This window comes from Leptosomus discolor, chromosome Z (genome assembly GCF_034619465.1).
Source record: "Leptosomus discolor isolate bLepDis1 chromosome Z, bLepDis1.hap2, whole genome shotgun sequence".
NCBI classification, from domain to species: domain Eukaryota; kingdom Metazoa; phylum Chordata; class Aves; order Leptosomiformes; family Leptosomidae; genus Leptosomus; species Leptosomus discolor.
The window spans coordinates 83922134-83945069 of NC_141419.1; the positions used below are offsets into that span (position 1 = coordinate 83922134).

Sequence of the window (22936 nt, forward strand, 5' to 3'; positions counted from 1 at the left end):
GCCATGGACAGAGACACCTTCCACTAGATCAGGTTGCCCAAAGCCCCATCCAGCCTGGCCTTGAACACTGCCAGGGAGGGGGCAGCCACAGCTTCTCTGGGCAGCCTGTGCCAGTTTCTCACCACCCTCACAGTAAAGAATTTCTTCCCAATATCTATTCTAAATCTGCCTGGTTTAAAACCGTCACCCCTCATTCTATCACTATCCTCCCTGATCAAGTGTCCTTCTCTACCTTTCCTGTAGCCCCCTTGAAGTACTGGAAGGTCACTATAAGGTCTCCCTGGAGCCCTCTCTTCTCCAGGCTGAACAACCCCAACTCTCTCAGCCTGTCCTCACAGGGGAGACGCTCCAGCCCCGTGATCATCTTTGTGACCCTCATCTGGACCCACTCGAGCAGCTCCATGGCTTTCTTATGCTGGGGGCCCCAGAGCTGGACACAGAACTCCAGGTGGGATCTCAGGAGAGTGGAGTAGTGGGAGAGAATCTCCTCCCTCGACCTGCTGGCGACGCTGCTCTTGATGCAGCCCAGGATGTGGTTGGCTTTCTGGGCTGTGAGCACACATTGCCAGCTCATATTCAGTTTTTCATCCGCCAACACCCCCAAGTCCTTCTCCGCAGGGCTGCTCTCAATCCGCTCATTGCTGAGCCTGTATCCATGTTTCGAATTGCTCCGATGCATCTGCAGGACCTTGCACTTGGCCTTGTTGAACTTCATGAGGTTTTTCAGGGACTTCTCCAGCCTGTCAAGGTCTCTCTGGATAGTATCCCTTCCCTCCAGAGTGTCAACCGCACTACACAGCTTGGTGTCATCGCCAAACTTGCTGAAGTGCACTCAATCTCACTGTCAATTTCCTTTTTCCAAGAAAGAGGAAAGGAGTTCCCAATCTTCCCTGAGCTCGGCCACCCACCCAATCCAGGTGACAGCAGCGTGCTTATCAAAGTGACAGGCTAGGCTCTTTGAAGCTGTACTTGTGAGGTCTGCGGTTGCCCTGGATAGACCCTGCCTGCCTCTCTCCACACTGTCTGGCGAGACTTCAGAAGAGACGAGTGGGACTGCTTGAGCTGCACCAGGTACAACAACCCGGCTGCAATGCTGAGCTGTCCCCAGGGGCCACCACACCCCGGTGATTTGGCAGCAGCCCCAGGTGCCACCCAAACAGCTTTTGCAGGTACTTCTGCAGCAGGTGAGAGAAGGCTCACACAGACATCCCTGACCCTGCCCCAAGAGGAAATGTGTTAAATGAGGGGCCACTACCCCTCTGAAATAGAATTCCTGCCAACCTAATTAATGAAAGCTTAATCAGCAGATTGGTTAATCACAAACTTACTAAATAACTAATTGAGCTCTAAGGATGTTTGGCAAATTTCCAGACAATGGCAATCTCACTAAGGGAGAGATCAGGTCAGTAATCCTGTTAAGGGAGTACATTTGCTGTGTGGGACGGCTCTCTGGCTGAGCCACTGCTGATGCAAGTACAGAGGACTGGGGCTGACAATTGAATAGCAGGAAGAGGCACCCTGGGCTGTACATATCCTGTTCTCCCATAGAGACTCATAGTAAACAGGCAATTCATCTAATGAAACAATGCCTGAAAGTCATAGCAGACTATTTGGAAGGCAAGGTTCTAAGTTAGTAACACTCGTTCATTCCCTTTTTTAGGAAAGAAAACAGTTGGTATCATACTGCAGAGCAGGGATTTCTCTAAGCATGGTGGGGTGAGGAGTATCCATTCATTCAGCATGTTAACCAGCTTGGTTGCCTTTCCCCGTCTGCTTTCATTTTGTTAGATAGAAAATACGGAATTTTGTTTGAAGTGCGTAGGGTTGTAGAAACCCAATGCAGCAGATGATAAAACAGAATGGATCAAATACATGACATTTTGCTGCTAAATCACAGACAGAAACACAGCTGGGACTGTCAGCTACAGTCCAGTCCTGGGAACAAGTCCAAGGGTCCTTACCAAAAGGATGCTGGAGTCAGCAAGCTGCGAGTCCCTTCCAAGCTCACGTGCAGCCTGTGGCCTTAAACTAAGAAACAAAGAAGGACTGACTGAGGATGTGAAGGTTGGGGGGAACCTTGACTGCCACTTCAAAGACCTACTTGGAGGAATCCCATGAATTAGAGCTCTAGAAGGTAGGGCAACCAAGAGAGCTTATTAATGTTCAAGGACCACTTCCTCCCAAGCTCAAGATTGGTGCATCCCTACAAGTAACAAATACAGCAAAGGAGTCAGGAGACCCACGTGGATGGGCGGAGAGCTTCTGGAAAAACTCAACTGGAGGAAGGAAGTTCATGGGATGTGGAAAAAGGGACTGGCCACCTGGGAGGAATATAGGAACGTTGTCAGAGTATTCAGGAATGCAACAAGGAAGGCTGAGGCCCACTTGGAATTAAATCTGGCAAGGGAATTCAAGGACAACAAGAAGCGTTTCATCAAGTACCTCAGTAGCAGAAGGAAGACTAGGGAAAATGTGGGCCTGCTACTGAGTGAGGTGGGTATCCTGAGGATCCAGAGAAGGTGGAGTTAGTGAATGCCTTCTTTGCCTCAGTCTTTACTGCTAAGGCTGGCCCTCAGGTATCCCAGATCCTGGGGGCAGGAGGGAAAGTCTAGAGGAAGGAAGCCGTCCCCTTGTTTGAGGAGGATCAGGTTAGAGATCGTTTAGGCAAACTGGACACCCACAAATCCGTGGCCTTCATGGGGTGCACCAACAAGTGCAGAGGGAGCTGGCAGATGTTATTGCTAAGCCACTCTCCATCGTCTTTGAGGACTGTAGGAAAGCCAATGTCACTCCAGTCTTCAAAAAGGGCAGGAAGGAGGACCCAGGAAACTACAGGCCAGTCAGCCTCACTTCCGTCCCTGGAAAGGTGACGGAACAGCTCATTCTGGATGTGAGGTCTAAGCATGTGGAGGAAAAGAAGGTTGTCAGGAATAGTCAACATGGATTATTCACCAAGGGGAGATCATGCTTGACCCATCTGATAGCCTTCTACGACGGCATGACTGGCTGGGTGGATGAACAGAGAACAGTGAATGTTGTCTATGTTGACTTCAGCGAGACTTTTGACACTGTATCCCATGGCATCCTCATGGGCAAGCTTAGGAAGTGTGGGCTAGGCAAGCGGACAGTGAGGTGGATTGAGAACTGGCTGAAGGACAGAGCTCAGAGAGTTGTGATCAGCAGCGCGGGGTCTAGTTTGAGGCCTGTGACTAGCAGCATTCCCCAGGGTCAGTACTGGGTCCAGTCTTGTTCAACATGTTGATCAACGACCTGGATGAAGGGACAGAGTGCATCCTCAGCAGGTATGCTGGTGATACTAAACTGGGGGGAGTGGCTGACACAGCAGAAGGCTGTGCTGCCATTCAGCGAGAGCTGGTACAGGCTGGAGAGCTGGGCGGGTAGAACTTTAATGAAATACAACAAGGGCAAGTGTGGGGTCCTGCACCTGGGGAGGGATAACCCCGTGCACCAGTACAGGTTGGGGGTCGACCTGCTGGAGAGCAGCTCTGCGGAGAAGGACCTGGGAGTTCTGTTGGACAGCAAGTTACTCATGAGCCAGCAATGTGCCCTTGTGGCCAAGAAGGCCAATGGCATCCTGGGGTGCATGAAGATGAGTGTGGCCAGCAGGGCAAGGGAGGTTCTTCTCCCCCTCTGCTCTTCCCTGGTGAGGCCATGAGGCCACATCTGGAGTACTGTGTCCAGTTCTGAGCCCCCCAATTCAAGAGAGACAGGGAACTACTGGAGAGAGTCCAGTGGAGGGCTACTAAGATGATGAGGGGACTGGAGCACCTCTATTATGAGGAAAGGCTGAGAGACCTGGGGCTCTTTAGCCTGAGAAGAGAAGACTGAGACGGGACCTTATCAACATCTAAAGGGTGGGTGTCAAGAGGATGAGGCCAGGCTCTTTTCCATGGTGCCCAGTGACAGGACAAGGGGCAATGGGCACAAACTGGAGCACAGGAAGTTCCACCAGAATATAAGGAAAAACTTCTTTACTCTGAGGGTGGCAGAGCACTGGAGCAGGCTGCCCAGTGGGCGTGTGGAGTCTCCTTCCCTGGAGATACTGAAAACCTGCCTGGAAACAGTCCTGTGTGACCTGCTGTAGGTGAAGCTGCTTTTGCAGGGGGGTTGGGCTAGATGATGTCCAGAGGTCCCTTCCGACCCCTGCCAATTCTGTGCTTCTGTGATTAGCACTTCTGTTCTTATTTGTTTTGGCTACTAGATGGGAACTCAACATGTCATTCCAAGCAGCGGTATCTGCCAGCCAGTGAAAGCTTTCCTAATTAAAACATATTAAATATAAATTAAATAGTTTATATAGGCTATAAAACACATGCTGTCTGCCATAGACCAATCATTTAGTGTACGTTTCAGACTCATGCAAGCATGGACATTTGACTGCATATGCAGTTTAAGACTACTTATGTCAGACACTATTCAAGCGGTTTTTTTATACAAATATGCACTGTTTGATGATCTCCTATGTAACTGAAGGCTGTTAGAATTCAGCTAAGCAAGCTTATACTGTTACGCTCCTAAATAGACATCACGCTTACTACATGCATCAGTGACCTTAATGCTTCTCCCAGAATATCAGGACCCATAACAAGTGTGATGTGAGTACTGATATTGACTCTGTTTATCTGGTAGCTTATGCCTTTAGCATAAGTGATGGTTTAAATGAAGAGAGCTATTTAAATGAAGAGAGTTAAATGGCATTTAATAGACTCCTTTCTTTTTTCTGGTTTTTTGTTGTGTTTTTTTTTTTATCTACTGCACCGTGTAGCTTGGTCAGGCAAGTGGCTTTGACTTAAACCTCTGTTCAGTTGAGTAGAAATGATGAGGGGGCATTTGTAGAAGTTCTTTCTAGGTGAAATAACTTAATTCTCTCTGTCCCTTTAAAATATGTTAAGGGAGAGTAGCTCAATTTTGTGGATTGTATTTTGTAGAGTTCAGTGTATAAACTGAAATTTTTTACCTAGGCTTGTCAGGATGCAAATGCTTCCCCAGATATCTAACTTTGTTCTTCTGGCTGGCAGGAAGAGTATTCTTTGAAAAGTACATGAAAATACCTAGTAAAATCCTTTCTGAAGGTAAATGTGAAAAACAGAAAAAATGCATTTAAATAAAACTGATGCTGTTCATATATTCCAGTTTTGACAGTGATAAATGAAATCTTTATATGCAGTATTTTGCAGCCGTTAGGAATAGAAGTCTAAATCCTTAAAATTAAGTGAAAAAAGACAGGCTCAATTACAACAAAATGCACTTGTGAGCTGGGAGCTGCGACAATAGATGCCTTTGAAATCAGTACAGAAAGATATTCAAAGATGGAGAGAGATTAATTGCTGCCTGCTGGCACATAGTCACAACCTGTCTAAGTAAAATGGCTGCAGAGACAGCTCAGGCAGAGGACTGGGAGCCAGGAATCTGGTCATCTGCTCCCCTGCTGCCACAGATGCTCTATGTGGCTTTAAGATAAACCAGTTAAATAGTTCCTCCTGGCAGTAAAATACAAGTTACTGTTTTACAAAGATGGTTCGTGATTATTTTGTGCCATGAAGCAGTAAAATGCTCTGTGTTCAAAATAGTATTTTTTTTTCCCTAAAGTGTACAGCCATAAGGTTTTCTTTGCTAGATGGCTAAATGGGCTGGATGCCCTCTCTCCTATGTGTCAAAGCCCAATAGTGGATATAAACAGAGAAATCATTCCTTCCTATAATCACATGAGGGTCAGATAAATGAGCTTTGGGGCTGGGATGGGTGGCTAGGGGGTGGGGACATACCGCTAGAACATAAAGCCACTTTTGGAGATGCTTGTGGTGTAAGCTTTGCTTGGGATCAGAGCGCTCATTTAGCTGTCCTCCTGTGTGCTAAGAACTGGCATGGCGCTTCGGTTTGGTGTGTGTTTTCTGAAGGGAAACACAGAAATTAACGTCACCCAGGTCCTCAGAAACCCCTCGGTAACTTGTGCAGGCAGTGCTCTACGCTGGGATGAGCCCTGTGTTGCTTTGCATGCAATGCACCCGACCGCTTGTTGTGGTAGCTCCTATACAAGAAGTTAGGAGTTGCATCCTTGAATAAGAGAGGCAAACATCGTCTTTGTACTCCCTAGGTCATTTACCATTCTTTGTCTGCCAGGCCTTCTTGGGAGCTAAAAGGAGCTTAAAACCACTCAAAGCCCGTTGGTGTTTGTGTCAGCTGTCAGACATGCCAAAGGGACAGAGCAGCAGACAGAGCAACAAAACATAAGGAAATGCAGCTACTTGGATGTTTAAAACCTGGTGCAACAGGGACCTTGGAAGACAGATTTATACACGTGGTCTTGCTAACTAGTTCTCACAATTAGGCATAGTTCACTAATTTCCCCAAGTTTGGCTGGGCCAGCAAAAATAACGTACTTCAGCTGAAAATACTGTGTCTTGCACAAGTTGGTAGTTGGATCACTTACCTGTCTGACCCTTGCTTATATGAACAGCCTTTTCTGAAGCTGGGTGAAACAATCCTGATTCAGATGGCCTGTCCTGAATAATCAACGCTGACGCCCAGCGCTTGTCAGCTTGAAACCATATTCCCTGTATTCAGAGCAAGGGGCTGGCCACAGGCAGATCCTTTTTTGTTTCTGCTACTCCTGTTTAGTAAAGACCACTTTTCTTTTGCCTTTCCTTGTGATGCAGGGAGGCACAGCCATCAGCCGCGCTAATGCCACCCACGTGGTCACACTTAGACTCTCCAAATCTCCCCAGGGAGCACAGCCTTCACCGTGGCCCCAGCACACAGCTTTCTTATTCCTCCCTTTTTATACAGCCTGCAGGCAAAGCCCCTATTGATGTACGTACCCTGAAATCTCTCCAAGAAGTGACACAGTCCTTGCTGACAAATACTGACTGTCAGAGGTGAAAGGTAGTGAAGGTTTCAGTGTTAATTAGGTGCATGCTAATGTCCCCAAGCTAAATGATGCAAGTGAGCTGAAATGAGGACTTGGGCTTGAAGTGGAGCTTGTAGTCAGCACTTTGTTCTTTCTCCCTCCGTTTGCTCACAACTCTGTTCATCATGCAGCGGGATCTGAACAGACAGATTAATTTTATTTACTGTGTAATTTAAATTCTCAGCTTGTTTGAGAAGGTAGAATTCATCAGGAAATTGTTGCAGTCCTCAGCTTCTGAAATGGTTCGGCCGACTGTGGGGGACACAAAGGCAAGTACATCCCAAAATCTCATCTCATAGACCTTGAAGACAGAAAAATACAACACAGGGTTAATTTCTCTTTGTCCTCCCACTGTAGCAAATCCCATGGACTCGCACTGCACTGTCCCCATAGCAGGAAGCTCCATCTCCTCCTGGTCAGGCAGGTTCACAAGCAATCGAGTTAGCAAGGTTTAACTAGTGGCTCTCAGCAAAGAGACAGGAGCAGTCAGTGTCTGTGTGCTTCTGACCCACAGTGCAAAGGAAGCAAGTCGCTGTTGTCTGCCACTCAACCGGCATTTGGTCCGATCAGGCTGCCTCAGTTGAGGAGGATACATGTGGTCAAGCATGGAGGCGACAGCATCCCAAACCACTCTTCACCCACCACTGTCTGACCATAACTAGAGTCACTCTCTGTCTTGGGACAAATGATCTGGGTGGGTCTGACCCTCCAAATAGCTCTTCAGCATAGCACAGGGTGATGTTTACCAAATTCCTGGGTTGTCTGCTATGCCTGATACTGCAAAAGGAGCAGTTCTGCAGGACGTTGAAGCATATGGCTCCTTTTGTCATTTCTGGTTTGGAGCAGAGTGTAGGCAAAACCAATGACTCTCTACATAGCACCATGTACCAAAGAAGCTGTTCAGCATTTCATTTTTTAAAAAAAAATAGAAAAACATTGTTAAAACTGGTTATTATTTCATTTAAACACTGAAACCAGAGGAGTAATTGTAAGGATTTATTCAAGTCTGATTTTTAACATAGATCCATTCGTGTTAAGTCCATTCTGCTTCATATGCTTCATTACTATTTTCCCTCATCATAAAGCAACTAGACACATCCAGCTAGCTGAACAGGTAACCGTTTTAAATTGCACTGAATAATACAGCAGTACTTGATATCTTTCATTAGGGCTGTAGCTGTTCCCAGTGGTAAGGGGAGAATTCAGCCCCTCTTGACTTAGACACTACTTTCTCTAACGGAGGTTCCCTGTGGGAATGTGCTTCATTTGTCAGCATGCGTCCTCTGACACATCCTAAGTCAGGCGGGTGAAAGCACACCAAGGCAGGGACGGTTTGCTGAGTGCTTAGCATGCTGGGGCACCATCTTATTGAGGACCTTTGCATGCAGCTCTAATACGAGACCATTACCAGACAGGACGCGAGGCTGGGCCAGCTGTGGTCCTGATTGTATCTACAGCATCCATTTCCTTTGCTCCTTTATACTTAGGCATTATTTCTGCCTTGCTGAAAGCTTCGTGGGCTTCTTTGGCTGTTGTCTTATCACCAGCAGAGCTTAGCTTGAAGCAGCACTGGGAGCAGATGCTGAATGGCTCAGATGGGGTCAGCAAGCAGAATGGGCTACTGTGAGGCTAGCACAAAGCTGGCAGCTTGCTCATTGAGCAGATTCATCTTCTTTCTTTAAATGATTTTAACATCATAAAGGGACAAAGTGTCTTAAAGGTGAAGTGACAAGATGGACAAGAAAGGAGGGAGAGATGTGATGTGGTTGACAGGTCCAGACAAAAGGCTGTCCCACATGCCCATCAGAGCAGTATAGTAGTGTCAAAAGGATCCTGGACTCCCTCCTCAGATATACACACACAAGAACACACACATGAACCACTCCATGTGTTCCTCTTCTGACACAGTGTCCAAGATTAGCTTGAGCAGAACTGGTGCAACCAAATTCCCCAGTACATCAGGCTGACAGCACAGCTGTCTGTGTTCTCCAAGCCCTCTGCTAGAACACAAGCTAATGTTGCTTTGCTCCACCCAAGCATGGAGCCAGGTAGGTTACCTGTGGTGGATACACCCTGTCTAGACGCCAAGTGCCCACCAAAGCCACTCATCACTCCTCCCCTCCTCAGCTGGACAGGGGAGACAAAATATAACAAAAGCTCCTGGGTCAAGATAAGGACATGGAGACATCACTCAGGAATTACTGTCACAGGCAAAATAGACTCGACTTGGGGAAGTTAGTTTAATTTATTACCAATCAAGTCAGAACAGGGTAATGAGAAATAAAACTAAATTTTGCAAACACATTCCCCACACCCGTCCCTTCTTCCCAGGCTCAATTTCACTCCTGATTTTCTCTAGGCTCTCCCCGACAGCAGCACAGGGGCACGGGGAATGGGGGTTGCGGTCAGTTCATCACATGTTGTGTCTGCCACTCCTTCCTACTGGGGGAGGGCTCCTCACACTCTTCCCCTGCTCCACATGGGGTCCCTCCCACGGGAAACAGCCCTCCATGAACTTCTCCAATGTGAGTCCTTCCCACGGGCTTCACGCACTGCTCCAGCGTGGGTCCCCCGCGGGGTCACAAGTCCTGCCAGCAAACGTGCTCCAGCGTGGGCTTCTCTTTCCACAGGTCCTGCCAGGAGCCTGCTCCAGCACAGGCTTCCCACAGGGTCACAGCCTCCTTTGGGCATCTGCCTGCTCTGGTGTGGGGTCTTCCACGGGCTGCAGTGGAATCTCTGCCCCAGTGCCTGGAGCACCTCCTCCCCCTGAGGAGAGGGGTCTTCACTGACCTTGGTGGCTGCAGAGTTGTTTCTCTCATGTATACTTGGGAAGAGAAACGCCATCACTCTGAACATCTCCCCTTCCTTCTTCCCCCCGCTTTTGTTGCTGAGCATGATGTCATATGGTATGGGATATCTCGTTGGTCAGTTGGGGTCAGCTGTCCCAGCTGTGTCCCCTCCCAATTTCTTGTGCACCCCCATCCCACTCGGTGGTGGGGTGGTGTGAGAGGGAGAAAAGGCCTTGACACTATAAGCACTGCCCAGCAATATCAACACTGTTTTCAGCACAAATCCAAAACGTAGCCCCATACCAGCTACTATGAAAAAAAGTTTCTCTGTCCCAGCCAACTTCTTCATGTCAAAGGCACATGCAGGCTGCTTCATGCCATCCCAGCCTCCTCTGCTCTATCCTGCTTCTTCAAGGAAGCGTCTGTCTGGAAAATTAGTGAAAAGAAGGAAAGAGCATCTTAGCTTTTAATTCCCTGAGAATTGTCCAGGTACATAGTTGCCAGGTTTCACACAAAGGTTAGCACAGTTGGATTAGCGGAGAGCTGTGATCTTAGGATTCATGCTTATGTGGGTGTAGCATCAGCCAATATGGGGCAGACTTTAAAGAAAAATGTCATTTACCTATCAAGGCTAGGCTGTGGTTCCTTCTCTCACCTTGTATTTGCTGGGCTGGTTATGTGTCTGGTTGGAGATTCTTAGAGAACTACTTTAATTTATGAAATTTACAGGGATTTGTCAGAATGTTAGACCCTGAAAGTAACATCTTCAACAGTGCCTAAATCAGTCACATTTCTGAAAATAACTCCGGTACTTAGAATTTGGGTATCTGGCCTTCAGACAAACATCTGGGGACGAAAACCAGGTGAGCTGGAAGCCAGGGAAGGAGCTCACTACCTAGAAATGGGGTTCACAGACTGCACCTGCTGCACCAGGAAGAAGTACCAATGCAGAAAACAGGCACTGAAAACCTCCTTTGCCTATTTTGATGGACCTGGTGGCTGGTCTGTGAGGCTGGAATTTATAGCCCAGAATTATTGCACAAGACTGGCTCCCAAAAGCTCCCTTGGGTGATGGTGGAAGTAGCAGTAGTTCATAATACTTGTGACACTCAAATGCTAGGTTTCCTTGCCTCAAAGCCTGACATGACTCATGCACATCTCTGCCATCTTCCAGGAGCTTGTCCTAACACACCAGGGCTGAGTAGGCCTCCTGTTCCCCCTAGAAGCCACCACATTTTGGCCACCAGGAACTCAGGATTCATAGCATCCAAGAGGGAGATGAACTGTTGATTCATACCTAAGAAGTTTAGCTGGGGACACAGGTGTGGATGTTCCGATCACACTTAAGTTGCATTGGACTTGTTCACTCCAAGCCGCTAAATAAGTGAAAGAAGGAGTTAAAAAGGAAAACTTGTATTGTTCAGACCCACACATTGCAATAGGACTCAGTAATAACATAAAAATAGTCATGGAGAGACCTGCTGGAGGAAGAAGACACCTTGCAAAAGTCCAGATTCATCAGCCAAATGAGTAGTCTGATTTGGAGAAGAGCATTAGTATGTCTACTAAGCAATCGATAGAAAGCAGGGACTGCTGCTCCATTTAAAAGGCTCAGGCAGGCCTTAACTGCCTTGACAGAAAATGAAACCTGTAACCTTGTTTTTGAGTCAGGTGCCTTTTGTGAATTATACAGCCTCTTAAAGCATTGGCAGCTTGTCTCAGCGCTGTGTATTTGTGGTATGCGCTAGAGCTTCTGGTGTAGATTGGTGGACATTGGGTTGTATTTAGGATTGTAAACAAAGCCCCACTTTATCCCGCTTTGTCTGAAGAGCAACATTCACGTGGCCTGCAAAATACAAGCTTTTTATTCTGGAGACAGAGATAACCAATGCATTTGCAAGTCCCAGTCCTGCGAAATTATTCTGATTTAATGTTTTGACTCCAATCCTGTATCAGTCTGTTGCTTATGACAGGGAGAGTTATTAATCCAGTCCTTTTCCTGCCACGTTCAATGAGCATTTATTTACCTCTGCTGTCAGCAGGAGCAGAGCTGGACATGGTTTGTAGGAGTGTATACTCTTCTCTGCAGGTTCCTCAGCCACACTCATCATCACAATCTCTAGGTATCTCTGCTGCTTATTTGTCCCTCAAAAAAGGCCGCCTTCATCTGTGCTGAAGGGACAGAGTTGGCCCACCTTGTACTTGCATACCCTGGTCAGCACACTGCTTTTCCACAAGTGGGAAAAGGTGCTTTTCTCTCCAAGGGGAATAAAATCTGCAAGAGAAGAAAAATATCAGCACATTTCACACACCGCAGGGGAAGCAGAAGCAAAATTAATTCACTATTCAGGTTCCCCAGCAAGCAGTCTGGTAAACCCCTATTATTCAGGCATGCCACAAAAATAGTTCCCAACATTTTCTCACACTCTGGAGAACGTTTTTAAGTGGAGGAGCCTTACTGGCCCCACTCTCAGCTTTTCCCTACAAGCCTTGCAGGATGGTACAAGTGTTGCAGGATGAGATCAGGGCAGTTAGCTCAGCTTTTGCAGCTAATTGCTAGTCAACACAACTGATTTCCCACAAGAAACAAGGAAGGTCTTTGAATGAGAACACTGAGTATCAGTTTATATGAAAACCCATCATCCATGGGTGCTTGCCCCTGGTGGAGGCAAGGCCATGTTAATACAGCACAGACGTTGCATACCTGCAGAAGGCATAGCTTTAGGACCTGGATTCTAGTTGTGATCTTGTGGTGAGAAGTTACTACGAGAAATAGTCTCTCCTAAAGGAGAAGCTAGTTTACATACCCTCTTGCACTGAATACGTAAAGGAAGCTTGACGTACTGTCCACGTTTTAAGGTACATTTCAGCAGTTAGTGGAACACTCTCTGAAAATCTAAGCAAACAATATGCTGTTTAAAAATACAGCTGCAAAGTGTTTCACTTTTTTTTTTTTTTTTAAATAAAGCAGCTCCCAAGAATCAATGTGAGATAAAAGAGAAAGGCACATGGGGGACATCACAGATTGCCAGGACAAGAAGCATGGAAGGCAGCAACACTTTCTGCTGTAGGGTGTGTTAATCTCGTGAGTTGTTGTCTAGGGAAACACTAATCACTCAGGCCTGGTGTCACGCTAGGCTGGACTAACACTAAATGATAGTGCTGCTTTGATGGAGACACTTTTCTGTCCCCATTGGGCCCCTCGGTGGCAGCCTCAATAGGACAGAAAAGGTAGAAGGATGAATTCCCTTGCAGACCACAAAGCACATCTCAGGATCCATGCAGCAGCCGGGTGCAGATAGAGGCAACGTCTCTGCCTTTTCTCTCCCTCAGCTGGGTCTCATCCAGAAGCTCCATGACCATGTTAGTGTGGCGTTGTCAACAAGCTGCTCTGAGTCAAATTTGGTACATTAGTTCTACTCCCTGGTGACCAGGAGGCAGTGGGACACAGCTCGTCCAGCCTTTGCAGTGTCCCTCGTTGGGAGATGGAGAGCTATTAGTTCTGCTATGCCTTTTCCCACTCTCAAATCTGGGTTTCTGCAGCTGTATGGTGGCCAGATAGGCTGTTGCCCTAATTTTGCTTTTCCCCTTTGTATCCCATATGCAGAGAAGCAGAGGGAGCTGGCTCGGAAGGGGTCCCTGAAGAACGGCAACATGGGAAGCCCAGTTAATCAGCAGCCCAAGAAGAACAATGTGATGGCACGAACAAGGTAAAGGACTGGAAAAGCACTCAGCTGTGCTCCAAGTTGCGATCCCTAATGGCCTCAGTATGGTGTTCATTGCCATTTGCCTACTGCCAAACACGCTGTGAGAGCAGTGATGGCCCTTCCCACTGCTGGCAGGCCCAAATGCTCTGTGCTGTGTTGCATCCCATCCCCTGGGGAGATGCAGGGACAGCTGAGCCCATGACCTGTGACTGTGCAGCCTGCAGGAGGCAGAGACAGCCCAGCCTGGTCAAAATCGAGGATCTGATACAGCTGTCTTGCATGTTCTGGGTAGCCTCATATAACACATAATCCTGCCAGCGGGAGAGGTGCGATGCTGCTTCATGTAACACAAGCTGGTTTAGAGCTTAGTTCTGCCTTGGCTGCTTGTGTCGCAGTAGTTCCCCTGCTCATTTTTGTTGATGACTCCTTCCCCATACTGATTGACTTAATGAAGGCTTGTAAACAATCCATCTTTGTGTGCCTTGCTATACACCTCCTCCGCACTTTGAACAGCATGGTCTTACTTTGCTGGAGCTGCTTTGTCACATCTCTGTATGACAGTATCAGACAGTGCTAAAAACCACTGTAAACAAAGACATTCCTTGGTGAATACTGTCTTTTAGAGTATTTCTATTTTTTCCATGCAAGCTTCAGTACACCAATGTATTACTTACCTGCATGCAGGAGGCACACCACCCCCCCCCCCCTCCCCGAGCCTACAGCATTGCGCACTTTGCATGCTACTGGAAAGGTGGCAGTTTTTAGTGGAGAACCTCACTTAAAATGACAGAAGAGTATGTGTGAATGCTGGGTGTTTACTGATGAATGGGAAAGTTGCATGGATTACCATATATTAAGTAGAACAGGAGCTGCAGGTCAGAGCCTGTCTGTATGCAACACGTCTGACAGATGAGGTTCCTTGTTCACATTAATTCCCAAAACTAAAATAGTAGTCATAAATCATGCCAAGACTTTGTCAAGTTTTATTTGTAAGCCCCTGCAATGTTGGTGGAATATGCTGCATTGCTCCTTGCTCTGTGTTTAGTTGTTGAGACCATATAAAGGAGCTAGGCCCTTCATGGCGGCAAGAAATTCAGCAAATGCTCTCGGCTGGATTTTCCATGCCCACTGTTCCTCCTTGTCTTCCAAATACCAGCTGGAAAGACTTGGTTTCTTTTGGCAATAGGCTGCATGCTAGCTTCCTGAGAGGAATGGTAGCAGATTTCCTGCTTCAGAGGTTTATAAACACTGAAATGAGCAGAGGAAGATGGTAACGGAGAGAAGGTGGGGTAAGTACAGGTGCCTACCTGTAAAATTAGTGACTTCTGCTTGGAGAGGTTGTTGTTTCCCAGCTGCTGATGGAAAGAAGAGTGATTTGAGTGAGGAGGAGCAGAGCAGTGACACCTATTGAGGAAAACTTTTGAAGAGCCAGCTCAGTTTTATTCCATTTGTGGACATCTGATCACTCTTCAGAGGACATGTAGACCAGTCCACAGCCAAGCGTAGCCTGCTGGCAGTAGGCTTGCTTTTCTTAGTTACTTTTCACACAGCTTTTAGAAATATCCCTTTTGATCTGCAAAACAGAGGTTTGCAGCCATTGCTTTAGTAGCAGAGGTAGCCAAGTTCTGTTGTTCCCATGTGGCTGGGAGGTGTCTGGCACAGGGTCTCACCAGCCCAAGTCTTCTCATCCCCAAACTCCCTTGCCTTTCTGGGAACAAAGCTGCATCATGAGCACAGCCCCTAGTAATATCTCAGAGTGGTTCGGTATGTCTTGCCACAGACAAGGCAATCCCAGGAAGGCAGGAATGCCACAAGCTTGTCCAAGCAGCCTCTTTTCACGATGTAATGGTTGCAGTATAATGGGAGGTACTCCAGTGGGATACACTGCAAAATACCCAGGTTATGGTTTAAGCCTGAACTGTTGGCTTCCTCTGGTCTCTTCAGAAGCAGAATAAGCTAAAGCCATTTCCCCCTTCTTAACAGTTCTGCTGTTCTCAGCAAATACATTTTCCTTCATTCAGGCAAACCACATTGCCTCTCCTAGTCTCTACTCCACCTCCTCCTCCTTCCCCAGAACTTCTGTCCTCCTGCATTATCTGTATGAATTTCTGACATCCAGCCTCTAGTACCAGTTTGCCTTCACCATTTGGTCTTCTCCTGGGGCAGGGGCACAGCCAGCCTTAGAGGTGAATGGATCTGGATCCATAACATGCTCAGTCTCCCTAAGAGCAAATAAAATGTGAACAAGGTTGGGGTGATGCTAGCACACTTCCTACGAGCACAGGCAGAGCCCACAACACTGTCCACCCAACTTGGGCACAGACAGATGTTGCAGTCTGCTCCAAGGATAACCTAAACTCGGATTTATGTCGTAACTTATTTCATGTTAAGTGAGCCAAAACACCAAGCCAAGATGCTCATACTGGAACAGCCACAGGGGAAAGCAGATACAACTGCTGCCCGGCTTTGTTCCAAGCACAGTGGGAAGTGAAAATAAGGACAATCAGAATGTGAGGGAAAGACTTAGATCAGAGGCAGAGACATTATCACAGTTTTTGTCTGTTGCAGAAAAATTGTAGTTCTGTGTTATTAAGAAAAAGGCATTTCTCAAAAAAAGATGTAGTTATTTTTTTTCATCAAGTAGGTAGTACCACAAAATGTTCCTCTTCTAGATACCCTGACAGTGCTTTGTTTACTCATGATATAGTAACAACCATCGGTGAGTATATATGGAGCAAGTACTTGAAAACCAGTGAGCAAGAATGGAAGTCAGTACTTCTGATACCTGTATGGGCAAGCTGCTGCTGCCAGACCACAGCTTCAGTTCCAGACATTTTTGCATCTTGACTTCCTTCCTACATGCTTCAGGAGCAGAAGGACTGTCCCAGTGCTGTGAGAAGGGGTATTGAATTTTACAAGTGGATCCCATTGTCTCCAGGCCCCTGCTGCAGCAGGTTGGAAATTCTGCATTGTTTTAAAAATTAATTTCTTTAATCATGCATTTCAGCGAACACAGTAAGAAAATACACCTAGTTGTGTACCTATATATCCTGTGTTGGATGCAGAGGGGAACATTGTCACCAAGGATGAGGAAGAGGCTGAGGTACTTAATGCCGCCTTTGCTTCAGTCTTTGATATTCAGACAAGCAATCCGCAGGGTAGTCAGCCCCCTGAGCTGGAAGACGGGGACCGAGAGAAGAATAAACCCCCTGTAATTCAGGAGGAAGCAGTTAAAGACCTGCTCTGCCACCTGGACATCCACAAGTCTGTGGGGCCAGATGGGATCCACCCAAGAGTACAGAGGGAGCTGGCGGAGGAGCTGGCCAAACCACTCTCCATCATTTATCAGAAGTCGTGGTCAACAGGGGAGGTCCCAGATGACTGGAGGCTTGCCAACGTGACACCCATCTACAAGAAGGGCCGGAAAGAGGATCTGGGGAACTACAGGCCTGTCAGCCTGACCTCGGTGCCAGGGAAGGTTATGGAGCGGTTCATCTTGAGCGCGCTCACATGGCATGTGCAGGACATCCAGGGACTCAGGCCCAGCCAGCACGGGTTCATGAAGGGCAGGTCCTGCTTAACCAACCTGATCTCCTTCTATGACCAGGTGACCCGTCTAGTGGATGAGGGCAAGGCTGTGGGTGTCATCTACCTGGGCTTCAGTAAAGCCTTTGACACCATTTCCCACAGCATTCTCCTAAGAAAGCTGGTGGCTCATGACCCAGACAGATGCACTCTAAGCTGGGTTAAAAACTGGCCGGACAGCCGAGCCCAGAGAGTGGTGGTGAGTGGAGTTCAATCCAGCTGGTGACTGGTCAAGGCCAATTCCATGAGTTTCAACAAGGTTCACAACAACCCCCTGCAGCGCTACAGGCTTGGGGAGGAGTGGCTGGAAAGCTGCCCGGTGGAAAAGGCCCTGGGGGTGCTGGTCGACAGCCGGCTGGACATGAGCCAGCAGTGTGCCCAGGTGGCCAAGGAGGCCAACAGCATCCTGGCCTGTATCAGAAGTGGTGTGGCCAGCAGGAGCAGGAAGGTGATCGTGCCCCTGTACTGGGCACTTGTGAGGCCGCCCCTCGAATGCTGTGTGCAGTTTTGGGCCCCTCACTGCAAGAAGGACATTGAGGTGCTGGAGCGTGTCCAGAGAAGGGCAACGAAGCTGGTGAAGGGTCTGGAGAACAGGTCTGGTGAGGAGCGGCTGAGGGACCTGGGGTTGTTTAGTCTGGAGAAGTGGAGGGTGAGGGGAGACCTTATCACTCTCTGCAACTGCCTGAAAGGAGGTTGCAGTGAGGTGGGGGTCGGTCTCTTCTTCCAAGTAACTAGCGATAGGATAAGAGGAAATGGCCTCAAGTTGCTCCAGGGGAGGTTTAGATTGAATATTAGGAAAAATTGCTTTACTGAAAGAGCGGTCAAACACTGGAACAGGCTGCCCAGGGAAGTAGTGGAGTCACCATCCCTGGAGGTGTTCAAAAAACGTGTAGATGTGGCACTTCAGGACATGGTTTAGTGGGCATGGTGATATTAGGTCAATGGTTGGACTTGATGATCTCAGAAGTCTGTTCCAACTTTATGATTCTGATGTATTTTGCTCTACCTGAGCCTGCCCATCTTCAGTGCCTGGTAGGCCTTTCTATTGCTAAAACTGTAATGGCTTCCTGAAATTTTCTGAGCAGGAGCAGAAACACATTTCAGGTAGTTAGAGAGCAGTTGGACCATGGATGAGATGCATTATCATCTTTAGATTTATATTTCCAAAACTCTTAGTGAAGCATCATTGTGCATCATTGTGTGTTGTTAAAGACCAGTTCTTCATTTGGGAGAAAACCTCAGTTAACCCACTGAACAAGGAGATTTTCATCACTCTTACGGTTCCCACCTGCTGAACATAGAATCTTATCTATTTGCTCAATTTGGTTGATTTTATTTTATACATGATCCAAAGTCTTTGTGCAGTTTTGTGGATGAAAGAACTCTGTTGTGAACAAGATACCATTGTATTAATGCATCTTCCTTATCCTAGAAGCTCTGAAGCTTGTATTCCATCTCACAGACTCTCTCAGGCAATTAAAGGTGCAAAGTCATCATCAGCCTTTGTAACACTTGTGATGAAGTGCAAGTCATTATAAAAGAATGGGATTTAGAAAATGCTAGTCTGACTGGGCTCTTACACTGCACTCACCAGCTCATATTTCTCATATTAATACATTTAGGACTGATACCTCAGAAGGGAACAGCTGGGTAGGGACTCAAGCAGGAAGACCACATTCCCGAATTCCAGCAGCAGAATAATAGGAGCACTGAGCCCCTGCCTTCCCGCTAACCTCCTTCTCCTATTTGCTTGTTGCTAGTGTCATACACTCATTGTTAGGAATAAAAAAGCAGCACAATAATGAGCAATCTGATACGAGGAGCAATGCTAGCTGAACAGGTTCACCAGAATGGAGCATGGAGTGTCCCAGTGTTTTTTCTTCCAGGGAGGAGCATGTTCCCAGCACATGTCCAGCATTCATCCCTGTGAAACTGCTTTAAACTACCCAGAGACACAGCTCACTTCCTCTGAATTGCACCCATTTAAACGTCTTCACCGATAAGGGACAGCTTGCAAGGAAATGAACGGGGAAAGCCTAACTATGATACAGCTTTGCCCTAGACTATGTGTGGTACTGAGTTTTACTATGTGGTTAACGGACAACTTTTAATTATTTCAGGCTCGTCGTTCCCAATAAGGGCTATTCGTCATTAGACCAGAGTCCAGATGAAAAGCCACTGGTAGCCCTGGATACGGACAGGTATGCAGAGCGTTAATAAGATGATATACAGTACAGTGCAAGTGAGTTTTCACGCCAGAGTGCAACACTGAAGCTAACTCCTGCTCAAACCACTCTTGCAGGCCGTTTGCACTCTTCCACTCTTCCTTGCTGTGCCCTTTGGTATGCTGTAACTGGTCTGTGTGTGTGTAAACAAGTAGGAAGCGACATGAGAAGAGCACTGTGAGGGAATGATCTGAGGGTCACAGATGGAAGTTGCTCTCCAGGCTCCCTTGATGTAAATTCTCTGTGCCTCAAGGACAGCTTCATGGCATGAGAAAGATAGGGCTAACCAGGGAATACAGGTCTCTCTAACTGTTTCCTTGTTTGCTATATCTTGTTCTTCCCTGCAGTGATGATGACTTTGACATGTCCAGATATTCCTCCTCGGGATACTCATCAGCTGAGGTGAGTTATACTCTCTCCTGCCATCCTTGCCATGAATGCTAAAAGGAGAGCAGCCAGAAACAACATCAAGTGGCCTTGTACTGCCAGAAATGGCTACACAATGAATTTACCAGTGGTGTAGACCCTGGGAGTCTGGAAGGGGCCATGACAGAAACTGCGTCATGTTTCCTTCTTCCCTGTTGATCCAGTTGGCTCCATCCCCGCACTGCCATGGGCACAGAGATCTGCTCGCTGGCTGTTTTCACAGCTACCTTTGGCTTCACTCAAGGTTTTCCTAGTTCTGCGTAGTCCTGCGGTGTTGGCGCATGTGGTGCAAAAGCATCAACATGTCTGTCACGCCAGCTCAGCAAGCATATGCTTGCCAAGGACATAAACAAAGGATCCAAGGGTGTGCTGTGATTTCCAGTTCTTGTGGCGGTCAGGGTCACCCAATGCGTGTTTACTTGGAGCAGGCAGAAATTCCAGGGAGTGCTTTCAGATATGATGCTCTTGCCCTTTCAAAGAGAAAAGACAGGAAGCTCAGGCTTGTTAATCCCTCTGCATTATTTCTGAATATATTCCCAAACTCTCTTCTGAATTAGTTGCTCAGCCTCCGGCTGTTGCTTCTGGAGGATCTGATTTTACATCCAGGGTGCTGAGCAGCCATTATGCACACAAGCTGCTGGGAACTCTTCCTCCCCGTAACTCTTCCTTGGGCAAAATATGTCTAGAACACAGAGAAATGGCCAAGAGCAGGGACCAGACCAAATGATCTGGGCCATGATGAAGTGTTCACCCAGATCTGGTTAGACATCACTTGACTCCAAGATTACAAAGATCCAAGAGCCTTTACAACGTTTCAACTGCTATAGTGTGCCCCAGACTGAGAGGAGGGACTGCCCAGCTGCCAGCTGATTTATTAACATTACTATTACATTGCTTCAGATGAAGGCTTGTCTTCATGGAAGGATTATTCCAGAATAAAATAGTATCAACTTGCTACTCTGCAATATCTCACTCTAGATATTTCTGTTCTGGAAGAAGCTAGAACAGAAGGCAGCCCTCACCTGTGGTCAAAAACTGGGACACGTTCATTGATGAGGCAGCTGCTAATGATGGGGAAATATATTCCAGGGACCTCCTTCATCCTCTGACCATCAGAAGTAAGAAGTCTCAAGTGTTTGACTGTTTGTCTCTTTGTCTGTAGCAGATCAACCAAGACTTGAACATCCAGCTGCTAAAGGATGGGTACCGGTTAGATGAGATCCCAGATGACGAGGACCTCGACCTAATCCCCCCTAAATCGGTCAACCCTACATGCATGTGTTGCCAAGCCACCTCCTCCACCGCCTGTCACATCCAGTAGTGAGGCCGGCAGGCTGTGATCAGTGCTTTCCACTATAACTGTAAAACTTAACAGCCATTGCTTCCTCCTATGGTAGGACGTGCACCTCTTTGTGTTCATGGAGCCAGGAGAAACCAAAAAATTCGTTTTATGATTGGTTGATAAGTTATTTTAAAATACGGTTAAACAAAATAGAAATTGCTCAAAGTGCCAGGCAGTGCCTGGCAGAACTGGTCTGGAGGGCAAATGCAGAGGGGTCCAGAGATACCTTCTTGATTCGTGTAGGCACTGGGGATGTTTTGTAGTGTCTATTCCAGAATGAGAAGGGTCAGATGGGGCTGTAGGTAATCCTGCCCACCAAAACCAATCCATCTGTGAGATCAGGGGTGAGTCTGAGGTGTCAGGGGGTTTTACCAGTGAGAGGAGGTCAGTTCTGAATTCATTCACTAAACCTGTTTCATTTGCATAACCAAAATGATACTGGGGCACAGAAATGGGAACCGAGCAGGGCATCCTTTCTTATGGCAAGGCTAGCCAGGACTAGCATGACACAATTCATTCACTTGTGAAGAGGACAAATAGGTGGCATTTCACTGTGAGTCAGTACTAGCTAGAGCTGTTGTGTCACATATCCAATGCACTCTACCCTTAGCTCCACATTAAATTATCACCAGACGCATCAGATTCGATCTGCAATCCATCTGTGCTCTTCAGGGATTCAGTCCTTGTCCAAGAATACCATACTCCCGAGTTCAGTCCACTCACATATACTGTCTTCAGCCTATGCTTAATTCCTGTAAGATCCATCTGCTTCCAGAGATCTTAAACTTTTTTCAACTAAAAAAATTGAGTCCTGCATGAGACAGGACTAGAGCTGTACAGTCTGAAGGTCAGTGCTGGAAAAGCTAGTTGAAGAAAGCATATTTTTACAGTGCTTAACTGTTGATATTCTCTTTACACTGCGTCTCTTGGTGCCTGTGGGAGGGACTTGTTAATGCTGAAGGCATCTGTGTGGTGGTGTCAGACATTAGGGGAGTTTTCAGCAACAGCAGGATGATGACAGCTTCAGCTCAAAAAAACCTATGAGAGGAAACTACTCTTTATCCCATCTCTGCCCACAGGCTTACTGTGTTAGAGCTGTGCCATGTCAGGAGCAATTGTGTTTATTTGGTGCTGGAGCAGTCAGGAAACCTGGCATTATGTTAGGTTGCTGGACTGAATTACCAGTTCACCGGTGGATTGTTTTGAATGCAAAATCATTTCTGGAATTAGGAAATGTGTCCTCTCCCTGGCCGGTCTTACACTGCTGGCTTCAGCATGTGTGGGGCTCAAGTGACGGGTGGGCTGGCATTTTTCTAGGTGTTGAAATCTTTTGCCACAGGCACGACTGTGTGTTTTTTCTGCCCTGACAGGAGGAAGGATCACCTGCCTTGGGTCATCGCTTGCTTTATAGCATGGGGAAGGGAAAAAGCAAGGGTGCTTTTGAGCTTCCCATCAGAATTCCCGATTCACAAAGCAGAGCCTGAGCTTCACCCTGACAGATGGATCCCCCATCTGAAATCTGCATGACGTGAGCTGAGTGTTCAAGAAGCCCTCTTCATGATTAGGAGGAGATTTATTTAACATCCTGGGGTTTCACAATACCATCCACAGCATGAGCAAAAGAGCAGGCACACAAGATTCCTGGGCTTTATTATTCATTAGATGGTATGGGCAACTGTTAAAGCTATGTTTGCCCCCGCTCCCTGAAACAGCATGCTGTCACCCTGGCTCCAGGCCATAGAAAGAGAACGGAGTGGTGCTGTTTACTGAGCATCCCTGCCTCCTCATGCAGAAGTGCTGGTTAACTTGCCAGCTCCTCTAGGAAGAGTGTTCCCCAAGTGAATTCCTCTCCCTTTCTCACCACCTGCTAATGCTGAGGGGGAATATTTTCAAAACGTTTCTAAAGAAGCACAGAGCATCAGGTCTCCAATTCT

The 22936-nt window shown here is 47.2% G+C and overlaps 1 protein-coding gene across 3 annotated transcripts in view; it reads left to right on the forward strand.

The window, feature by feature from the left end:
* The window catches only part of FAM219A (family with sequence similarity 219 member A), a 100929-nt gene extending 79934 nt beyond the window's left edge, over window positions 1–20995 (forward strand). The window contains exons 3-6 of one of the 3 annotated variants that reach the window (XM_086479894.1): window positions 13325–13427; window positions 19130–19210; window positions 19582–19636; window positions 20823–20995. In XM_086479894.1, coding sequence (XP_086336020.1) covers window positions 13325–13427; window positions 19130–19210; window positions 19582–19636; window positions 20823–20981 — 398 coding nt within the window. In that variant the 3' untranslated portion in view covers window positions 20982–20995. The remainder of the gene's footprint in view (window positions 1–13324; window positions 13428–19129; window positions 19211–19581; window positions 19637–20822) is intronic. The other 2 variants (XM_086479895.1, XM_086479896.1) reach the window with 2 other exon arrangements.
* The last annotated feature ends 1941 nt before the right edge of the window (window positions 20996–22936 follow it).